Genomic DNA, 21,579 nt, shown 5'->3' with positions numbered 1-21,579 from the left:
TCACCTAAAATCGGATGAATGCACATATGAAATTCGAAAATCCAAATACTCATACATTGTGATTGAATCTGGACGTATATATTATAGTCCGATCCAGTCAAACTCTTAAAAATTACGCCACCGACGTCCTATTACCCTATTTTAGTAATATTATAAATGCGAAAGTTTGGATAGATGAATGAATGTTATAGCTTGTACCCTAAACGAATGTACGGATCTCGATTAAATTTGCCATAAATGTAGAGGATAGTCTCGAAGAGCACATAGGATGCTTACATTTGTCTTTATTTTAATTTGATGCAAACGGAGTCGCGGACGAAAGCTACAATGGAATACATTAATACATATATTAGTTAAGCTTCTGAGTTAATCACCAACATGCGAGGTATATTTAAAAAAAAATCTGCAATAACCTTCCAAGAAATAGGACAGATATTTACGAATCAGTCGTATCAATCAGTCGTCGTCAGTGGAATTATTGTGATAACGACACTCATTGCTTCGTCGCAGTCAAAGCTCCGTTTTAATTAGTGCCGAAAACAGAGACGAAGTGAACATACCGTTACATAGTACTTTGTGAATGTTGATGACTGCCGTACAATACGATACTAAACATAGTCGAATGGAAAATAATTTTAACAAATATGATTGATAATTTATTTTGAACATTATGGAGTCTAGAGATTTTGGCACTGACAATATATAGGTAGGACAGACGTGGTATTTTATGCCTATTTGATATTCGCTACTTGACATCCTTTGTTGGTGGCGGTGTTGAAAATTGCAAGTGATAATAGAAATAGAATTAACTGTTATTAACATCAACAGATATTAAATGGAAACTAAGATATATATTCCTTTCCATTTATACAGATCAGTGCATTTTGGACAAGGTTTAAATAAAACTCTGTGAAAAATAATGTGTACTACCATAAGCAAGTACCGTAGCGCGTGAGCCTACCACCGTGGATTGTTAGCATCAGAGAAACAAGCAGATTACTTTCTGCCCTTTAAGGCTAACACTTTTTTCATGAAGGGCCCTATGTACTACCAAGTCGGAAATACAATACTATTCATCTAAATAGGTCTAACAAATACTAATTTTTGAACCACTATTAAATTGTTCAAACTTACGTAAGACATCCCAAACTATTTAAGGAAGACTTACCTCTTCTTTTTACTATTACAACAGTAAATAGACCAATATACCGGTTTGCAACTCACAATAAGGAAGTAAAGAATTCATTAAAAGTAAACCGAGCAAACATTAACAAGGTAATCCTTACGTAAATTTGTTATTCCAACCCGAATCCCCTTTAAAAGCTTTCAACTAAGCTACCTTAAGACTATAAACAAAATCAAACCGCGGAATCGAACACAAATAAACTGCACGATGAATTAATTAAAGTACTTTTACTAGCTAGTTAAATGCCCTGACTTCGCGTATATAGCAGAAGCCGTAAATTTTTTCTTTTGATGTGATATTGATAAACAGCCTCCTATCAACAATCATTGTATTTTTAATAGTTTGTAAAAACACGATGAAAATTTAAATTAACTTTTTCGCTTATAATTTCTTTATTTAATTGTTTATGAGACGATGGAAGTTGTTTAACACTGTTGTTAACATCTTGAAAGACTTTATCTATGTATATCTATACTAATATAATAAAGCGTAAACACACACTTCTTTGTTGCCTAAGATGTCAGCAATTACAGCATATTTTTGAATAATTCCTTTTCTAATAAAAAGCCCTACACTTGCGTCACGCTTTAGGCTATATTTTAACGCCATTAAACTGAGGAGGTAAATATTTTGGATAAAAACCCTAATGTCTAAATGAGACCATAAGTTGCTGCCAACATCAACGAAACAAGGTTGTTATCATGTCATGTCATTTTGACATTTGCAATTGATAATTTGACAAATGTAAACAATGTGTTATTATTATAATTTCATGCAGATGAAGCCGCAGGGGAACAGCTAGTTGTAAAATAATCAAGGAAATTAGTATCAACGTAAACAAATATAATTTATAGTGTTATTGACAAATTAAAAATAATGTGATACGGATTCCGGAAGCGATATATGTTTAGATACTCTATTTTTTTGTTTGAAATAAAATTAAGAGTTACTATCATCCGTGTCCATATTCCGAAAACAGTCAACGAAGTCAAAACAATGTTGTTAACATCGAGTCGAGTTCCTCGCAACACTCGTCCGCGCTCGATGTGTCAGACTTAAGGACGGACAAATTGTAGCAGCTGCGACAGCAACGACGGACGACGAAAATACGTCGGCATAGGGACGTCCGTGATTTATATCGACATTTTAAATTAATGTATTTCCTTTTTAAAAATGCAACACAGAATTAATTTAATACATCGAATCAAAAGGAATTGAAGTATCCATTTAGGTACGTATATTGGATTATGCACTTATATCGATATAGAAAGAAATAAAGTGATGGAAAATTGCAGTTTACACCTAATGTATGCAAATAAAATTCTATTAGATTGGGGTAATTGTACACATAAAAATTAAACAACATCCGGACACATCTAATTATTTTTACAGCAATAAAAAGAATGTGTAAAAACATTTAATTATACATTTTTGATTTATCTCTCAAACTTGTTAGTCAAAAATAATAATTTTCCCCAGCAAAAAGATTTAATGATATCACAGAATATTTCTAACATTTTTTTAAACACAAACACAATAGGAAAAGGTATAAAATAATATACCATCGATAATTGTAAATATGATTTCCCATCACTACGCTTGCGAACGATTTAGCGACACTAGCGCTAAGCATTATAACATCGCCTTAATCATAACTCAATTAAATCTTTTATATTTATGTGAACAGTTAAATCAACACACGGCCACAGTAAATTAAAGTCAGTGTTGGCGCGCAATTTAATTACATTATCCGTAACTGTCGTGTATTCTTGTTGCGGTTTGAATTTAGAATAGTTTGAGATTGTTATATGATATTAAATTATGCAAAAAGTATTATGTTTTACAATTTACGTTGGGTGTTATTCAATGGGCCGATCAAATCATCAATCGATAGTATAGATTCAACGGTCCAGTGGGAAAAAATCCTAATGGATCTATCGATCGGTGGGTTCGCCAAACGGGAAACATCCCTTATGTTTACTGTAAAACTTAAATTCATATAAGATAGTACTTTAGCAAACTTATATCGATATTGTTTCACAAAACTTTATCCTGTACTGATAAGTACGTTACGAACTAAATTAATCAAAAATGCAAATTTTCCTTTAAACAATCTTACTAATATTATAAATGCGAAAGTTTAGATGGATGCTTGTTAGGGTTTATAGCCGAAATAACTGAACGGATCTCGATGAAATTTGGCATAGACGTAAAGATTAATTTGGAAGAACACAAAGGCACTTTTTTTTAATAAATAAATAGAATTTTTATTGCCACAAAAAACTACATAAAACATTTAATACACAAAACCTTAGAGCTAATATAAAAAAAAGAGAGAAATGTGGCAAAAGGTGGCAAGCTCAGCTAATGCAGGGACGGCGCAGGCCGTTACTGCGCTGGTTTTCAGCTGGCTCAAAGAGGCATATGTGGCATATGGGCATATGGGCATTATGTGTAAAGTCACATAAGTAGGGTGACAACCTAGACAGACATTAAAATAATTTAATGTCACGCGGATGGAGTCGTGGTCGTAGGCTAGTATAAGTATACATTTATCAATTTCTTTCACTAAACAGTTGTACATATATCTATCTATTTATATCGTACACAGTCTAAAGATCGTCACGACTGAATGCTCAGTGAATTTTGAAATAAACATGTCTTTTATAAATTGCATTCCATATGGCCGGTTCCGTCGCACTGTCAAGAGTTATGGCTTCACGTTGTATTTGATGAATACTGACTTGTGAGTGTAGACGACTGGTTATTTAAAACTCTAATGGTAAGCTTACACCAAGCTATATGAAAAATACGATGGAATATATCTAATTTTTACAGAGGCATAATATATACTCTACCATATGTCTATCATATACTAAGATTATAAAGATTTGTAATTTTGTATGTATTTAAATAACTCAAAAACTATTGTTCCGATTTTAAAAATTCTTTCACCATTACAAAAATAATTTATCTGTGACATGGGCTATATACATTTTTTAATTTCACGCATACGAAGTCGCGAGCAACAACCATTTGAATTCACTCCCAACTACTTTTTATCATAGAACTAAAGCTACCATTTTTTAAAATATTACTTTCTTCATATGTCAATTTTACAATATGGCCAATAAATTCAAATATCGCACATATATCATATTTTTCGACTTTTGGTCGAATCGAAGAGTATATAGAATAAGACGAAAATATTGAACATTTCGACATTCGTGGGAATTTCAATATTCCACTTTCGAGAATTTGCAATTAACAAGGAACTGTTTATATTCAATGTGAAAGTGGACATCAATCTGATATATCCAGCTAATTTCGAGCCTTAATGTATTGATGGTTGCGAATTAATCAAACGAATAACATTTGAATAGTTATTCCGTATTGTAACACAATTACTCTGTGATTCTGTAAACTGTAAAGGATTACTGATTAATAATACATAAATATAATATTAACTATGCAAGGCGTAAAACGAATCAATGATATTCTAATGTGATGAATTAGAAAATACGAGTTTATAACCTTAAAATCTAAACCAGGTTAAGGAAAAAATTGACAGGTACTACGATGGCTTAAAGCTATAACAGAGGTAATCAGAGCTAAATAATTAATACATACAATTTTAAATTCAATGGTAGGTAATCAAAATCCAAATAATTTTGTCGCTTTATTCACATGACTAGCTATTCCGGTGCGACTTCATCCGCATGAAATTATGAAAGTTTTATTTTATTATTTACATTTGTCAAATTATCAATTGCAAATGTCAAAATGACATGACATGATGACTAGCTTGCTTCCTTGATGTTGGCAGCAATGGTCTCTTTCCCACATTAGGGTTTTTATCCAAAATATTTACCTCCTAAGTTTAATGGTATTAAAATATATAGCCTAAAGTGACGTAAGTGTGGGGCTTTTTATTACAAAAAGAATTATTCAAAAACATGCTGTAATTGCTGCCATCTTGGGCAACAAAGAAGTGTGTGTTTACGCTTTATTATAATAGTAAAGATTACTAGTTGAGTCATGAATGGTAGAAAATTAATCAAACGTACGATGATTTCAGTTTGTGGAAATATTAATTTTCATGTGGTAAGAGGCTGTTTCCCGTTGGACCGATCGGCCTACCGAACGATAGACTCAATGGTTTATTTCGTATTGGGATAGAATCTATATAAGGAATCGACATAATGGGGAAGAAAACTCCCATTGGGCCGATTGATTTGTAGACTTTTTGGTCCAACGGTAAACAACCGCTATTCATTCGTTCATTCATAGACAAGCCCGGGTGAACTTAAGTAAAAAAATAGCAAAGTTACTTTTAGATTTAAGTGCAGTTGTTCTTTCACACTACTTAGAGTATTTTTTAATTACTTCAGGCTAATGCTTCATTGTTCCTGCATCTAAAATGCATCCATGATACTCGATATGGCAATAACATTACATAAAAACTACTCTCCAGGTATCAAGGATGAAAGTGCTTTTAATAGATATGGCTCAAGTCCAAAGCTTTATATTCCAAACTTTCGAGCTTTTATAGCCGCTGACAGTGTGTCAGCACCTGTAACCTGACATAAAAGGCGAAATTATTTTAATCTGTAGCAACGTTTAGTTTATAAATAGAGTTTCCAGTAAGTGTCGGCGCCATGTTAGAGTAGGGACGTGTTATCTTGTGTTTAATTTTTAGTACAATATATTGCTTGCTATCAGGATTTTATTTAAAGCGGACACACATTGACTGACAACACAACAACTGGTGTGTGATTGTCGATTGTTTTGTCATTTCAACTGTTTATTTGCACAACTAAAAATCGAGTAGTGTGCATGTCCATATAAGCTTATAGGAATTAAAGCGAGTAAACAGTTGTGCGATAGTTTAGTCAAAGGTGTGCGTTTTTACCATTTATAAAGTGGGTCTACGTCTTATTTACGTATTGTTTACCTGTATTTTATTATAAAGCCCATAATTTTTTGTTATTATGTGTTGTTATCTATTTGAAATGGATAAGGTATCATATCAACATCTTTATAAAATTTGATCCACTATTTTGTCTTACTGTCGCTCATAATTTAACTAGAAAGCTCACTTTTGTTTCTTTTAAGGTCATCATCTTCCCTGCCTTATCCTACTCCCGTAGGGTCGGCGCGTTTGTTTTCGTCCTCCAAAGCACTCTATCATCCGTCATCTCAGTCATCACTCCCTTCTTGATCATGTCCTTTCACGAAATCCATCCATCTGTTTCTAGGTCTACCTCTACCGATGTACCCCTCCACATTCATAACTAACATAACTTGTAGGTGTAAAATAATAATACTTAGTTTTAGAAATGTATTTATTTTTCAATTTATTGTGCTTTGTGTTTATAATTTCGACCAATTGGGTCATTTAAATTTAATATGTGACTCAACTTTTGAAAATATACATCAGTGAAACGATCGTAAAAAAATAAATATTCACATAATTTTTTAAATATAAAACATAAAACAAGGAACAACATTTTACAACTCAAAATACATAAATACTATTAACTGAAATATGTATATGATACTTAACTTACAATTAATTTGATATTTCTTCTTATGAAATAAACATTTAATTAAATTCACTGGGATGCATAATTTCAATATCGACGGGTGAAAGGTTGTTTGAACCGCCATTTTAGGCGATATCAACTTATATTTATATTCAGAATCAGCGAAGATTTCTGCGTCGTTAATAAATAACGAAGTATGCAGAATTATAGTAATTTTAATCAAATACCAGTCTGAAAATCTTTCAATTGAAATTATTTTCAGGACGTTTTTTCTAAAAATGAAAACTTTAAATGGCTTTCTTGAACATTTAACCAAATGGCGCTTAAAACAAATAGCCTTTCACCCATCGAAATAAAAAAAAGCTATCATTTTAATGAATTGACATTTCAAGGTAAAAAGCAGAATATTTTCATCTTCAAAAATCTATTAAAGACCTTGACATAGTAAAGTAGAATAACTAATAGTTAGTATTCACTGTTAATTAATATTGCTGTCTTAATTATTTAAAGCAAAATGAAAAAGATAGACAACTATGTAAAAACATAATTTAGTAAGAGACTTGACATTAACCGATGATAATCTGTGGTCAAGAAACAAATTGTTTAAGTGCGTATCGACATTAGGATTAAATGCTCTTTAGAGATAGGTGGTGACCAGTTTCGAGGTGTTACAAGGAAACCAGCGAACAATGAACTTCTAGATGCGATAGTTACACCACGTAAATCAGTATACACCTTTACAATTCCTCAACATTTATCAAGGGAGTTCAGATTAATAGTGCAAATTATTAATCAATGTAATAGATTATTTTGTTTCACATGACCTAAATGTTGATATAGTAATATGAAATGACAGATAATTCAAATATAGCACCAGAGATAAGAAGATTAGGACATGATGTATCTTCTGGAAAGATTGTGTTTCTATATATGCATTACCAATACTAAAATGTGATATGATTATAAAATTCAACTTACTAATGTCCCTAAATAATAGTTTCTACCTATTTTTACACTATCTACAACTTTCAACCAAATTACATGTGTCACAATTTTTACAACGCAATTCTTAATTCAAACATAATTTAGGACTAGTTCCGAATAACTTACTAAGAAAAACCACTACGTCTACATAAGTTTTATGGTCGTTAATTCTGTACAAAATTATTTATGCAATTACATATTTAAACACTATTATTAAATGACCTACATTGGCAAGAACAATTTAAAAATAAATACGTGTTACAATTGAAAACTGTCCTACGTAGAAGGAATTTTTCAGAAACATAGTAACTACTGGAACTGTTGAATTCCTCATTTACATTAAACCCTTAACTGAAGAAGGCAAAATGAGGCCACACTGAATATCAGTTTCATTAGGCCGCGAGATAACTACATATTACCTAAGTGTCATGAATGTCAAATATCAGAACCTTTATATATTATCACACAAAGTTCACAAAATCACTATCTTGTTCATGACATTGGAATTTCAGCTGATAAACGATGTCTGGATGACGCTCTGGTGCCACATGTTCCACAGGTATTATTACTATATCCGGAATCAGATCCGAAAGAAGAGTCACCACTAGGTGGTTTAGGTGAAGCACGAGGTCCTCTCCAACAGGCAATTCCCGGAAGTTCTCCTCCTGGCCAAGCGCCTCCTGCTTGCATCGGTAATGGCCCAGGTGGTCTCGCCCCAACTGTACCGACTTGAGGATATAATCTTAACAATGCATCTAAAAGAACCCCTTCATGAAATTCTGAAGGATCCGGTGGATGAATGTGACGTGGCATTCTATGATGACCACGACGTCTTTCCAAAGACTTCGGTCGTCTATCCAGTCTTTGTGGTCTTTGACGATGTGGTAGTGAAAGTGGTACTGTAGGCCTGGAACAGGTCCGACAGGGAGCCGCCTCGCCGACGAGACTTAATTCATCTTCTGCGAAGTGATCGTCGCTGTGAATCGAGTCGTCCGATCTGTGAGGTAGTTCCTCGTAGAGCGGAGCCCCGCACGCGTCGCCACCGCAAGGGTTGCCGCCACGCCATGTGCCCCCGCTGTCACAGACGAACACTCGCCCCGGACAGTTGTGTCGCTTTGTTTCCACCATCTGAAATTGTAAAGGTGCTCAATTAGAAAAAAATATTTCATTACTAGGTGTTGCTCGCGACTTAGCACTTCAAAATTGAGAAATAATAAAAAAAATCGCTGTAATAATTTTTAAAATCGTTGTAGTAGTTTTTGAATTATTTGGATACATTCAAAGATACAAATCTTTTCTCTTCTCGTTTTTACACGAGGCTCATTAGAAGCATAGAGTAGAGAAGTCTTTCAAGATTATGGTTAGACAATAAAGTATGTTCTGTAGAAGCTTATTTTATCTATTAGTTATCTTCTTATTTCAAAAACGTAGAACGAATAATACTTACTTCTAACTGTGGTTCGATATCAGGTCTATGCGGTAGCGGAGGTCGTCTAGGCAAGTCCTGTAAGTCTTCATACAATGGTGCTTGCGGTGGCGCTCGCCTCTGTGACCCACCGCTCTGTGACGGCGCTGATGATTTCGATGGCAGGAAATTTGTTACTTTTCGCTTATGTCTGTTAACAAAGAAAGGTCATATTAGCATTTACTAAAACAAAGACTTTAACAAACAGATGTTCCCGTGCGGCTTAATCCGCATGAAATTATAAAAGTTTATTTTTATTGTTTACAGTTATCAAATACTTAATTTCAAATGTCAAAATTACCGTTACCATAATAACCTTGCTTTATTTATGTTGTCCCTTTCCTACATGATTTTCTTTTTCCAATTTATTTTCCAAGTTTAATAGTGTGAAAACATATAGCCTAAAGCGTGTCATAAGTGTAGGGTTTTTTATTAAAGAAACAATTATTCAAAAACATGCTATCATCGCTGACAACTAATTATTATACGGCAAATACTACTGTTTGTTTACCGGTGGCGGCACCGACTAGTCTTGGACCCATGGACCATCCATCTTCAGGAGAAGTGTTACTTGATTTGGGACCAGTGCGAAGTGCGATGCAATCTCGAAGAAAGCCAATATATAGGTGTATAATAATCAGTTGCAATTTTCTATCAAATTAGTAATATAATCAATGGTTCTATAAAACATAAATTTTATCATAAACAGTTGTAACAGTTTCTTGTGAATCAATTTTCTGATAAAATTTTCTTGACCCAATTTTCTTCAATTTTAACTGTTACTGGATATAGAAAGAAAAACGAAACATTTTCATTGTACTTAAACAAACTTGAAATCCATTAAAGTTTAAATTATCGTTACAGGGTTCATGTATTAAGGCGGAAGTTTTATGGATTTTAGAGGCAAAGCCAAGCGGTCTCATGCAAAGTTTTATAACTAGCTGGGGCGAAGACTATTATCGTTTATCGCTTCTGTTACATAGGACTTCTTCCAGTCTGCTTTATTTTACCGTGGATTTGCAGAATCTCATTTCCTCGTGTAATTTATTATTTAAGATATTAAACGAATACAATTTGAATAGAGAATAAATTTAACGAAATCGTGCTCAAGTTGGAAATGATATTCTCGAAACGTTTTAGAGAAATTGAATTATTGAGAAACATGTTTTTTTCAATCTTTATCTTTTTTAAATCTTAATTTTAAAAGTCAGTTGTAACTGTACAAAAAATTACTTAATCTTTTATTCTATACGTATATAATTATTTATGTTTTAAAAATTAGTAGTTTTAGTGCAGAATTTTTTGCAATACAACTTTCAATCCTAAACCTATACATTCAATACAATCATTATAAGTCAAATTTTAGTCCCTTTCTATTTCTATCCATTTCTTAAGAAGAAGCGATGGAAAAGAAAAGTGGATTTGACGGTGGAGATGCATAGGAAGGGTAAATATCCTCTTTATGAGCGTCTCCTCCGTTAGTCGTAGGCAACATATGTAATTGCGGAAGTCTGGACAGCGGTCGCTTTGCCATTTCGGCGGTCTCAGGTGGCCGCTTGCTCGTTTACCACCTTATAATATAAAAAAATCAATACAAAACCTTATCTCATTCATGTCCTATTTAATGTAATCATCCGTTAACGTCATTTGGTATTGAAATAATCAATTTATTGAGCGATAACCTTTCGCAGCATAACTAATGATTCCACAATACGAACATTCTTGACTACCGTAGGGTTAATTTAAAAAAAATGTTCTACGATAATGATTTGCGTACGTCTCGAAGTAACTCGGCGTTAAAGCAAAGTTCATGTCACCGTGAAAGTAAAAAAATACTTGTTACTGCAACTATTTACACTTAAATTATTATTCTTTATTAAGTGGAAATAGTATTTTTAATGAAAGTTTAATAAAGATGTAATAAACAGATTGTAAATGACAATAAAAGGTAATAAAAAATTGTCAATTACATTTTTTTCAAACCACATAGGAAATACATAATTTAATGTACCAATTATCATCTATTTTCGATAGCTTTCGTCAGATTATAAACGTACCATGTTTACAGTTTTACGGTGACATAGGAACGCGACCACCCACGGATAGTGCGCGACAGTGGGTATTATACACGCGTCGACGCGTGTTGCTCGCTGCCCGTAAATGGACTCAAATGCCCATTTATAAACAACTCTTGTTTTAAAGAAATCTCTGTGTTCGAAACTTTATACCTCTAAGCTAACTCACATGTTTATGTAGAGCTTTTTAGCTATTTCGTAACACTTATGTACTAGCTTACCAAGTACGTCCGAGTTGAATTAAAAAAAATCGAATGTGAGTCTATGTGTTAATGCGAAAGTTAAGATGGATGTTTGTTGGTTTTTAGCCTAAACGACTGAAGAGATCTCTATGAAATTTGGCATAGATTTAGAGTATGGAAGAACACATAGACTACTTTTGATTTTTAATAGCACTCAGACGGAGTCGCGGGCGGCAGCTAATATTGTAATAAATAAATAATATTATGTATTGGTTTAGGGATCAATGAAATTGAAAACCGGTGTTATGATCACCGATCCACACAAGACTTTATCTCATATCTAATTTTTAAAGATAAAACATGCCCTCTTACGTGAATGGTAATTTATCTTTTTATCAAAAGTGACATTTATGTCCCTTGTAATAAAAATTAAATCCCTTTGCACCTTCACTTCGCTTGTACCGTTGAATGGCCGTTGGTAAAAAAAAGCTTGTGCTATTACGATAAAAATAATTCGATAAATCAGTAGACAGACAGTCGGTAACCATGTATGTAAATAAAATAAATTGCATCTTATTTTATCTGATTGTTGATATTTACGAGTACAAATGTGTTGTGGACAAATAACCGTAATAAAGGAAGGGTTGATAATTTTAATCAGAAATCGTTGGTTTATTTAATTTGATGGGCTTTAAAGGGCTTTGAAATAGTGTTGTTAATGATACATTAAGGGCTGATAAGGGATAGATTGCCCTTGGTTGAAAACTCGATCGATATTTTGTGTTAATTTGTATAAAGTAATAAAGATAAACTAAGATTAACTGTTGTATTTTTAATTGTAATGTTTTGTATTCATTATTTAATTTATTAACTAGCTTTCGCCCGCGACTCCGTCCGCGTAGAATTGAAAAAAACAAAAGTAAGTAGCCTATGTGTTCTTCCAGACTGCCCTCTATATCTATACCAAATTTCATCGAAATCCGTTCAGCCGTTTAGGCTACAAACTCTAACAGACATCCATCCATCCATCTATCCATCCATCTACACTTTCACATTTATAATCTTAGTATGATTACTATGAAGCATGATAAATAAATACATTAGTGTGACATTTTTAATTCTAGCTTTGGCTCCTAGACTAGGATAAGAATGTTTTAAGAGCAAATTCCTTCCCAATATACTTTATGTTTTAATTTTGGCATTGGCTGAGCATAGGGTTCCTTGCAATGATACTGTGCCATTTGATGGGTAGACAGGCTTATGTACCCACTAAAAGTTCCGGGATCTGCAAGTAACGTTCCTCAACCAAGCATGGGGTAGGTAAGCATAGGGTTCCTATATGATGGCAATATCCATTCTTTCATTTCTAGACTGCTTTCATTCATAATTAAAATAAATAAGGCATACAAATTACCGTTAAAAATATATCACGTTAAATCAAAAGCTACAATTTCGGAGCTAGTGCATACCAAATTAATATCGACGTTACGTTTTGTCGATAACCGCAACGTATACCGGTATCGTGTTACTCGATACTCGATAATTAGTGGCACGTCACTAATCTCTGGAGACGTATTATAAGATTGATTGGCGTCCACAATGACTATAGTCGACGTATCAAGTGTTATAATAAGGTGTGACATTTGACGGTACTATGATAAAGGTACGAATATGACGCCGTCAAAAGAATTTTGTAAGACAAAAAAATCAAACGGACATAACGGATGCATCCATCGTAGTGATATGTCGGTTAGAATCTCATCATCGTCCTCTTTATCCTACTCCAGTAGGGACATAACAGGTTTTTGTCCTCCACATAACTCTATCAGCCGTCATCTCAGACATCACTCCCTTGATCGTGTCACCTTTCACGCAAGCCCTTCATCTCTTTCTAGGTCTACCTCTACCAGTGTACCCTTCCACATTCATAACTAAAGTTTAGATTTCGGTTAGAATCTATTTATAATAGTTAATCTGAATATTGTTGTTCCTGATTTCATATGCGTCTAATTAATAGATATTAAAAATATATAGCCTGTGTGTGTGTGTGCCACAGACATTTCCTTTCTAATTGTGAAAGATTTACTCAAATTGGTCCATGAGTTTTTATGTGAATCAAATACATACAAAAATAAAAATCTTTCCTCTTTATAATATTATCAGAGAAGATTATAAAATTTCATGTTAATACTCATGATGTATTTGTGTTGCTGATAAACTTTTTTTAAATTTTTGTCTATCTATCCGGAAGGTCGCATTTGTTGTAGGTTATCTCCGAAACAGATGGACCAATTTTGACAGTAAGTCGGACGAAACATAAATATATTTTTTAAAACAAATGACAATACCGAATTCGACTTCACTCGTCATAACTTTTTTATTTCTCTTTTTCGATGTATTTGAGTATATTTAGTCAGTCGGGTTTTGTTTTTTAAATCAATGTTAAGATATTTTCCTTACATACGTATTCTCCAAAATAAATGTAACGCTCTCATTTTACTCGTAATTATTCGTATACTATAAATAAAGAAGTCTCCAGACTAAATTGTCACCGTCTAAAAGTTACAGGGATTTTTGTCTACATTTTAGTTCTTGTCAACGTGAATATATAAAGTATTTCGTAGGAAAGTATTAAAATAGACCTGTAGAGAACGTACGAGAATAGCTAATGTGAAAACTTGCCAATGGAGTGTAGATAATCGAAGATTGATGACCGAACTAAAACTTAGTTTTGGGGACGAACGAAATCACATTGTTATAAGCATTGTATCTTATAAACATTATTTTATTATAGACTAGCTTTCGCCCGCGAATCCATCCGTGTGGAATTAAAAAAAAACTTGAGTAACCTATGTGTTCTACCAGACTATCCTCTACATGTATACCAAATTTCATCGAGATCCGTTCATGCGTTTAGGCTACAAACTCTGTCAAACATCCATCAATCTATCTAAACTTTCGCATTTATAATATTAGTAAGAAAGTAAGATTACTAGTTGTTCCCGTGCATTAAATACATGATATTGTAAAAACTGTATTTAAGTGTCTATGCTTTATTACCTACTAGCTGTTTCCGTGCGGCTTCATCCGCATGAAATAATGAAAGAAATATGTTAAATTTGTCAAATCATTAATTGCATGTCAAAATGACATGACAATGACAACCTTGCTTCCTTGATGTTGGCAACAACTTATGGTCTCTTTCCCACATTTGGGTTTTTATCCAAAATGTTAACCCCTAAGTTTAATGGCGTGAAAATTTATAGCCTAAAGCCTGACGCAAGTGTAGGGCTTTTTATTAATAGTATAGATGTTAGTATGAAAGTTTTTGTTAATCTAACTATATCAAGGAGGGAGGTTCCCCTCTTCCCTCCCGTGTCGATTAAACGTCTCACTTCTGAAAAGTCAGACGATAAAAATAGTTTAATGAAGTCTGAAAAGTTTTTTACGTGAAGAATTGGCATATCGAGTTCTCGCAAACTTTATCGAATTTATCTCCGCTACATTACTCTTACGAAGTACATTGATATACACTATCTATACTAGTATATAAAGTGGTAAGATTTGTTTTTTTGTATGCAAACTCGGAATCTACTGGATTACAAAATTCTTCAACCATTAGAAGGCTACATCATAGCTAAGTACTGTACTATATTTTGATTTCTATTTTTTTAATTCCACGCAGATGCCACCGCGTAAAAATTATAAATAGGAACATTACATTTAATTGTAATTTCTAGGGAACTATTATTCAGTAGCAGTCACTTAGAGGCGTAATGTCTACCTTAGCGACTAATTAACAATTCTGAGTACCTACGGTATATTTATTTTATGGACACACAGTAAGTATACACTGTACAGATAACAACTAACAGCTTCATTACTGGGCAGTTTCCTTTTTAATGAACATAGATGGCGCTAGTAGTTTCAAGATGTTCCAAAAACTCTAATAACTATTAAAAAATCTACCACAAATAAAAAAAAATGTTTAAAGTTGTATGAATAAAGAGTTGGGAGAGTTTCGAATACGTTCACTACATTTTCTTTTCTTTCAATCGTGTCAAGGTTTCATATTTTCTCTCAAAGCAACATCTGGTTGCATTTTTGTGTACAATACTGAACAAACAAGAAAATCTACAAACATGTGGCTTTTAAAAAACCTACAAACGAATATGAATGAAAACAGTTAGCGAAAAACAAATCTGAACCAAGCTGAGATGTTTTTAAAAAAAATTGTATACAAAAAAATCACAACAAATTCAAACGTCATTTAAGAATGTCGAACGCGTTACAAAAGTTTAATCTCTAACAAAGCCGAAACAAAAGAGTTGGATAAACTTAACATCAGTGTGTCAGCCATGCGTGAAATGTTCCCCAGCCATTCGAGTGCACAACGCCACGAATTGAGATATTATGCAAATATCTGATTGTATGCAGATTGTCGATAATAAGCTACGCCGATTCGAAATCAACGCTATACAATTCGTTCGCCATAATGAGAGAGACAATAGCGGCTTAATAAAGATGTAAGGAAGATATCTTATCTCGACGAACTATGCTTCTATTCTGTAGGATGATTTGAATATTTCGTAATAAAATCCTTAATGAATCGAGAACAAAAACAAAAGACTACATAATGTAAATGAATCTGTACAAATGGATAGGGCTTGCCTGGAATTGCAGTATTTTTTTTTTATAATAAAGTTGGGTAAACGAGCGGCGAGAACACCGAAGTGGTCAGCGACGCCCATGGACATCCGCAACACCAGAGGTACTACAGATGCGTTGCCGGCCTTTGAGGAAATGATAGGCTCGCTTCTTGAAGGACCCTAAGTCGTATTGGTTTGGAAATACCGCCGAGGACAGACCGTTCCACAACGCGGTTGAAACGTTCATACGCGAATGAAACTTAATTCTCTCTATATTATAAGTTCGAATTCTGGCCACTACTACTGCAACTATCAGCGCCAAGATGGCGGAAATCAAATAGTCACTAACTTATAATATAGCTTGTGCTTATATAAAGGTAATTTTTTTGCGGAACTAAATTGTCAAAGAGCAAGCATGGTTATTGCTATACTGCTATTGCTACTCTTTGACGCCTAAAACAATTAAAAAGTTGATTTATGAGGCAAAATTAGTTATATAAGGAAGTTTAAAACGTAAAAACTTCCTTACTAATAGTGAAGCGAAATAGTTAATGAATTCGTAGAGGGAATAAAACAGTCACCGTTAGGGGCTAAATCCGCAGGGCGTCTTTTTACCTGAGGCTAGCACTTATATAGAGTGCTTGGCCTCTCAAAGCCAAGACAAAAAGGCCCTGTAAATAGTCTATTGTTCCGCGACCCCACCCGTGTTGGGGCTTGAGAACCTCTCGACGAGTTTACGCGAAGTTTTTCGAGGGTGAAATTCCCTTCTGAGGGTTATTCGACAGTTACTCACGAAAACTGGACGGGCGTTAATTTTTTAATTGATATGGATGGTTAGAGTTGCCATATTTTGGTAAAATACCGCTAATTTAATTTTATTTACTGCACTTCGTTGGAAGTGTTGTTTAGATTGATTTTTATCCTGCAATATTAATATTTCTACGAAATATCTATAGAAATCAATGCTACAACAAAAAAAAAACTTTCTTTTAAACATTCTACTAAGTAAAGAGCTATGCTACAGTCAAAGGTATTTTCACCTCTGTAAAACCGATTTAAACATTGGGTCACCTTTAAAAGCGGTTAAGACTGGCTACTAAAAGAATCATAACCACAGATCTTTATAACAATAAATGGTGGATCATAAATGCAAAATGACACTAGCTTTCGCCCGCGACTCTGTTCGAGTGGTATATAAAAACAAAAGTAAGTAGCCTATGTGTTCTTCCAGACTTTTCTCTACATGTACGCCAAATTTCATCCAGATCCGTCAAGCGGTTTAGGCTACAAACTTTAACAAACATCCATCAATCCATCTAAACTTTCGCATTTAAAATATTAGTAAGATAGTTTAAATTAATGATACTATCTTAATGACGCGATCTTTTCACGTAGCTGAATACCAAAATATTAACACCCTGTAGATCATAAATGCAAAATAATACTAGAATATGCGCATGAGTGCCCGCCCTCGACGTTCATTGGTTGACGGATATACACTTGGCCAATGGTGAACGTTCAACGTATAAATTTGGCATAATTAGTCACGCATGGAAATAACAAAAATGTTACAAGTAGATGTTTTAATGAAATTCAGTTTTTAATCAGCGAACATAGCTTGGGAACTCTAAATGAATGTTGTTTAATAATTTCCATACGATGTCTCATTAGCAATTGAAATGAATGTATATGTTGTGGCTTGTATATTACAATTTACGCTCAACAATCGGAAGTGATTTTGTACATAAATATTCAATAATATCTCTAGTGTGTTCTGAATTATGCAACAAATATACATATTTTGACAATAAACTAATGTGAATTTATTTTATTAATCTTTATTAGGAGGAGGGGGGTTTTTATCTTTGAAAAGAGATGTCAATTCCTTAGTGCTCTTAATGATTAGGAAACGAGTTGATGTAACCGCACAGCCGCGTCGGTAGCCTCAGACAGTATTGATATAAGTGTGATGTTAACCGTAATTTTTTCTATCACTGACTTTCGAATAATACAAAATTTAGATACTTAACATTAGAAAAGAATCGCTATAATCACATGAGGTCTTGAAAAATGATTCAAAAGTGAAACAATGTGATGGAACTACTAAAACTATAGACTTAATATTAGCGGTATAATGGCTAACAGACGCCACCCCACGCCGAGGTGTACATCTATACTATTATAATAAAGCGTAAACACACAGTTCTTTATTGCCTAAGATATCAGTTATAGCATGTTTTTGAATAATACTATTTTTTAATAAAAAGCCCTACACTTACGTCACGCTTTACGCTATATATTTTTATGCCATTAAACTTAGGGGGTAAATGTTTTGGATAAAAACCCTAATGGAAAAGGGACCATCAACTATAACACAAGCTGCCAACATCAAGGAAGAAACATTTGACAAATATAAACAATAAAATTAAGTGACTATAATTTCATGCGGATGAAGCCACACGGGAACAACTAGTGTGTTATCTTTAGTCGTCGGATTTGTCGGGAAACTACGAAACATCGTGCTCCCCGAATTAGCTTTTGTTTACGTATTGACAGTCATATGATTTATGAATAATAAACGCTAACGGTATGCCGCCATATTGTTCTAAAATTACGATTCGTGTTCTGTTTCTGGAACACAGATATGAATAATTTTATGATAATTCCAACTAATGGTGTAAATATTTATGGAAACTTTAATGTTACTCAATAGATATCTGGTATATTATGAACATATGTTAAATAGTATTAGACCAACTCAGAGATTAAAACTGTAGACAAGAAACCTTTGTATTTTAAAATTTTTTATCTCCCGTAAGAAATAGTATCACAGACCCCGGAAATGTTTTTAAATTTCTGGTACAGTCAGAAATACGTGAAAGACAAGATGTAGATGAATTGACGCTAATATTTATTAGAGAATAAAGAATATTTAACAGTTGAATAAAATTGACGCACTTGGAATTATACCAAAAAACTTTGAAGCTCACGACGTATAAGTAAATATCTTGTCTGTCTGTCTATCATAAGGTATGAAAGTAATCTTAGTATACAAAGAAACTAAATGCTACTTAAGTAATTTTCTGTTAAAACCTCATTAATTATAAAAAAGATACACCCAATAAAATTGTCTAAGGATTTATGTAACCGATTCCCCTCAAGAATAACTCAGCGATGTTATCTGAACACCGAAAATAAACACAAACAAAAACCGAGTCGGTGAGATCGAACCAAAACGGGAACTATTCCGATGTGTTGATACACAAATAATTGTCCAATTTATAAACTTTCCAACCGGCTGATTATCTTATCTCCGGTTTGAATGCTTAATTAAAGCAGCATTAGTAACTATGGGACGCTTATCACATGTGTAACATATACTTTACCTAAATCCGACCTCCTCAAACTGGCCGTAACGCGGCGGCGAGAATATTGTGACGGGTATAATTAAAGCAATGCATTGGGTGTAGATTAAAGGAGATAGCGTTAGCAGATTTATATAAAAATACGGAGAAATAATCAATGGAGGATTCCAAACGAATTAATTATTTGAACTTCAGCACAAAATAAAGTAAAGAAGAGCACAACAATGGAAAGATCTAGAATTAAAACGCAAAAAAGCAGAGACGTCCTAAATTTGTGATGCAATATTCAAAGCAGTTCGAAAACTATAAGGGCCTGTCGCACCACTGGCTGTTAGAGACTCAGATAGCTTAAAAGTGACGTCACTGTGAGATAAAGTACCAAAATCCGATATCTGATAATTTACAAGCATTGTAGGACAGGTCCAAAGAACTTTAATTAAATTTATTGTTCATATTATATCAATAATGTTGATTACGTAAATACTCTAAAGAGAAAAATTAAAATCAGTTACTATCAGAAAAGAAAATATCAACAGTCAAAATTTATTTGTCCGAAGTATTACGTGATTGATTATTTATAAGGAAGTAAAAAAAGGTTTCAAATGTTTTCCACATGAACGACGCTACATCTTCCAACTTGAATACAGTGTTTAAGACCGGGATTAAATCCCGACTAGGTGACAGCCACTCTAATCAACTTTCTCAAGCCATTGCCTCCGAGGGCGACGTGTGACGACGGTTTTAACAGCGATTAAACTGTCAGTGGCACCCTGTCGACGCTTCCACGTTCACAACTAATTCTTGAAATCACCGTACGTGAACACGTGAATACCCTGTTTATTCAGAAATTTGTTAACTTCATAATTGGTGACGTTCAACGTGTAATGAGTGCAAATTTATTTACGTTAGCATACAAAATGAATCTATTGTTACTTCTACTATGTGTTTTATTTGAATAGAACATTTTGTCACAGAAGTTTAAAATGACATTAAAACCACTGATCTTACTAATATTATAAATGCGAAAGTTTGGATGGATGGATGGATGGATGGATGTTTGTTAGCCTTTGTAGCCTAAACGGCATAACGAATCTCCATGAAATTTGGCACAGGTTTAGAGCATAGTCTGGAAGAACACATAGGCTACTTTTATCCCGGGAATAGTTATAGTTCCCGTGGGATTCATTAATTTACTTTCTTAATGTTTACTCGATCATTCTGCAACGGTTCAACATATTTTATTGAAATTTGGCACAGATATAAAACAAAGTCTGGAGTACACATGGGATAAGCTTCATCAGCGAGAAATGTCCGGTTCCCGAAGGATACGTAGCTTTTTGTAATGCATATAGTTCGTATGTTTTCTAATACCACGCGGACGAAGTCGCGGGCAACAGCTCGTATTTGTATAATACAATTTTGTAAGGAGAGTTTTTGGTGTCAGTAAAAACCTTAATGATATCTCATCAAGTCGACAAGAAAAACTACGATAAGCTATCATCCATACTAATATTTGTATTTTTGGATTGTATGTACGAGTATACGATTCACTTAAAAACTACCAGACCGATTTCAAAGATTCTTTCACCATTAAAGATATTTTATCTGTGAGAAACATAGGCCATATTTTCAATATTTTACGCTGGTGATGTCGCGATCAACAGCTAGTTGGTAGTAATTCTAAGTCAAAGGTTGTTCTAAAAGAAAGAATTACACTAAATACACCACAAATATATTACAATATAAAGGAATTTACAATAGTTTAGCATACAAAAGAAGTGAATTGAAAACAATCAATTCGGTAAATCAAACTAACAAACAGACAAGTGTAAATGTCCTCTATTTGTCTTTTAACGCCAATTAAACTGTCAGGGGCAGTGCGACGACGTTCCTACGTTCGACGTCGGCCGCTAATTTGTGAAAATTTCCCTCTCAACCGTTATCTGAATGATTTATTATGGATTCCATTTAATTGAATTAATGTTTTGGCTGTTGCAAGAGAATTAATATTACGACGTCACGGATTAGATTTTCGTTGTGATGTTTATGACGTGGCTCTGACGTATATTGTAATAAAATTTAGAAATAACAACTACAATTAGACAAAAAATACAGTTAATCACCTTT

The 21,579-nt window shown here is 33.6% G+C and overlaps 1 protein-coding gene across 4 annotated transcripts in view; it reads right to left on the bottom strand.

Annotated features, from left to right (window-relative positions):
• Positions 1-6,669: 6,669 nt before the first annotated feature.
• Positions 6,670-21,579, bottom strand: part of LOC106101173 — a 103,877-nt gene continuing 88,967 nt past the window's right edge. For all 4 annotated transcript variants that reach the window (XM_013280315.1, XM_013280317.1, XM_013280318.1 and 1 more), the window contains 2 exons: positions 9,164-9,332; positions 6,670-8,844 (listed from right to left, as the gene is read on the bottom strand). In XM_013280315.1, the coding sequence (XP_013135769.1) occupies positions 8,209-8,844; positions 9,164-9,332 (805 nt within the window). In that variant the 3' untranslated portion in view covers positions 6,670-8,208. The remainder of the gene's footprint in view (positions 8,845-9,163; positions 9,333-21,579) is intronic.

The sequence above is a fragment of the Papilio polytes genome, unplaced genomic scaffold (genome assembly GCF_000836215.1).
Source record: "Papilio polytes unplaced genomic scaffold, Ppol_1.0 DF824024.1, whole genome shotgun sequence".
Lineage (NCBI taxonomy): Eukaryota > Metazoa > Arthropoda > Insecta > Lepidoptera > Papilionidae > Papilio > Papilio polytes.
The sequence above is the reverse complement of the archived record's forward strand: the minus strand, read 5'-3'. Positions and strand labels throughout refer to the sequence as shown.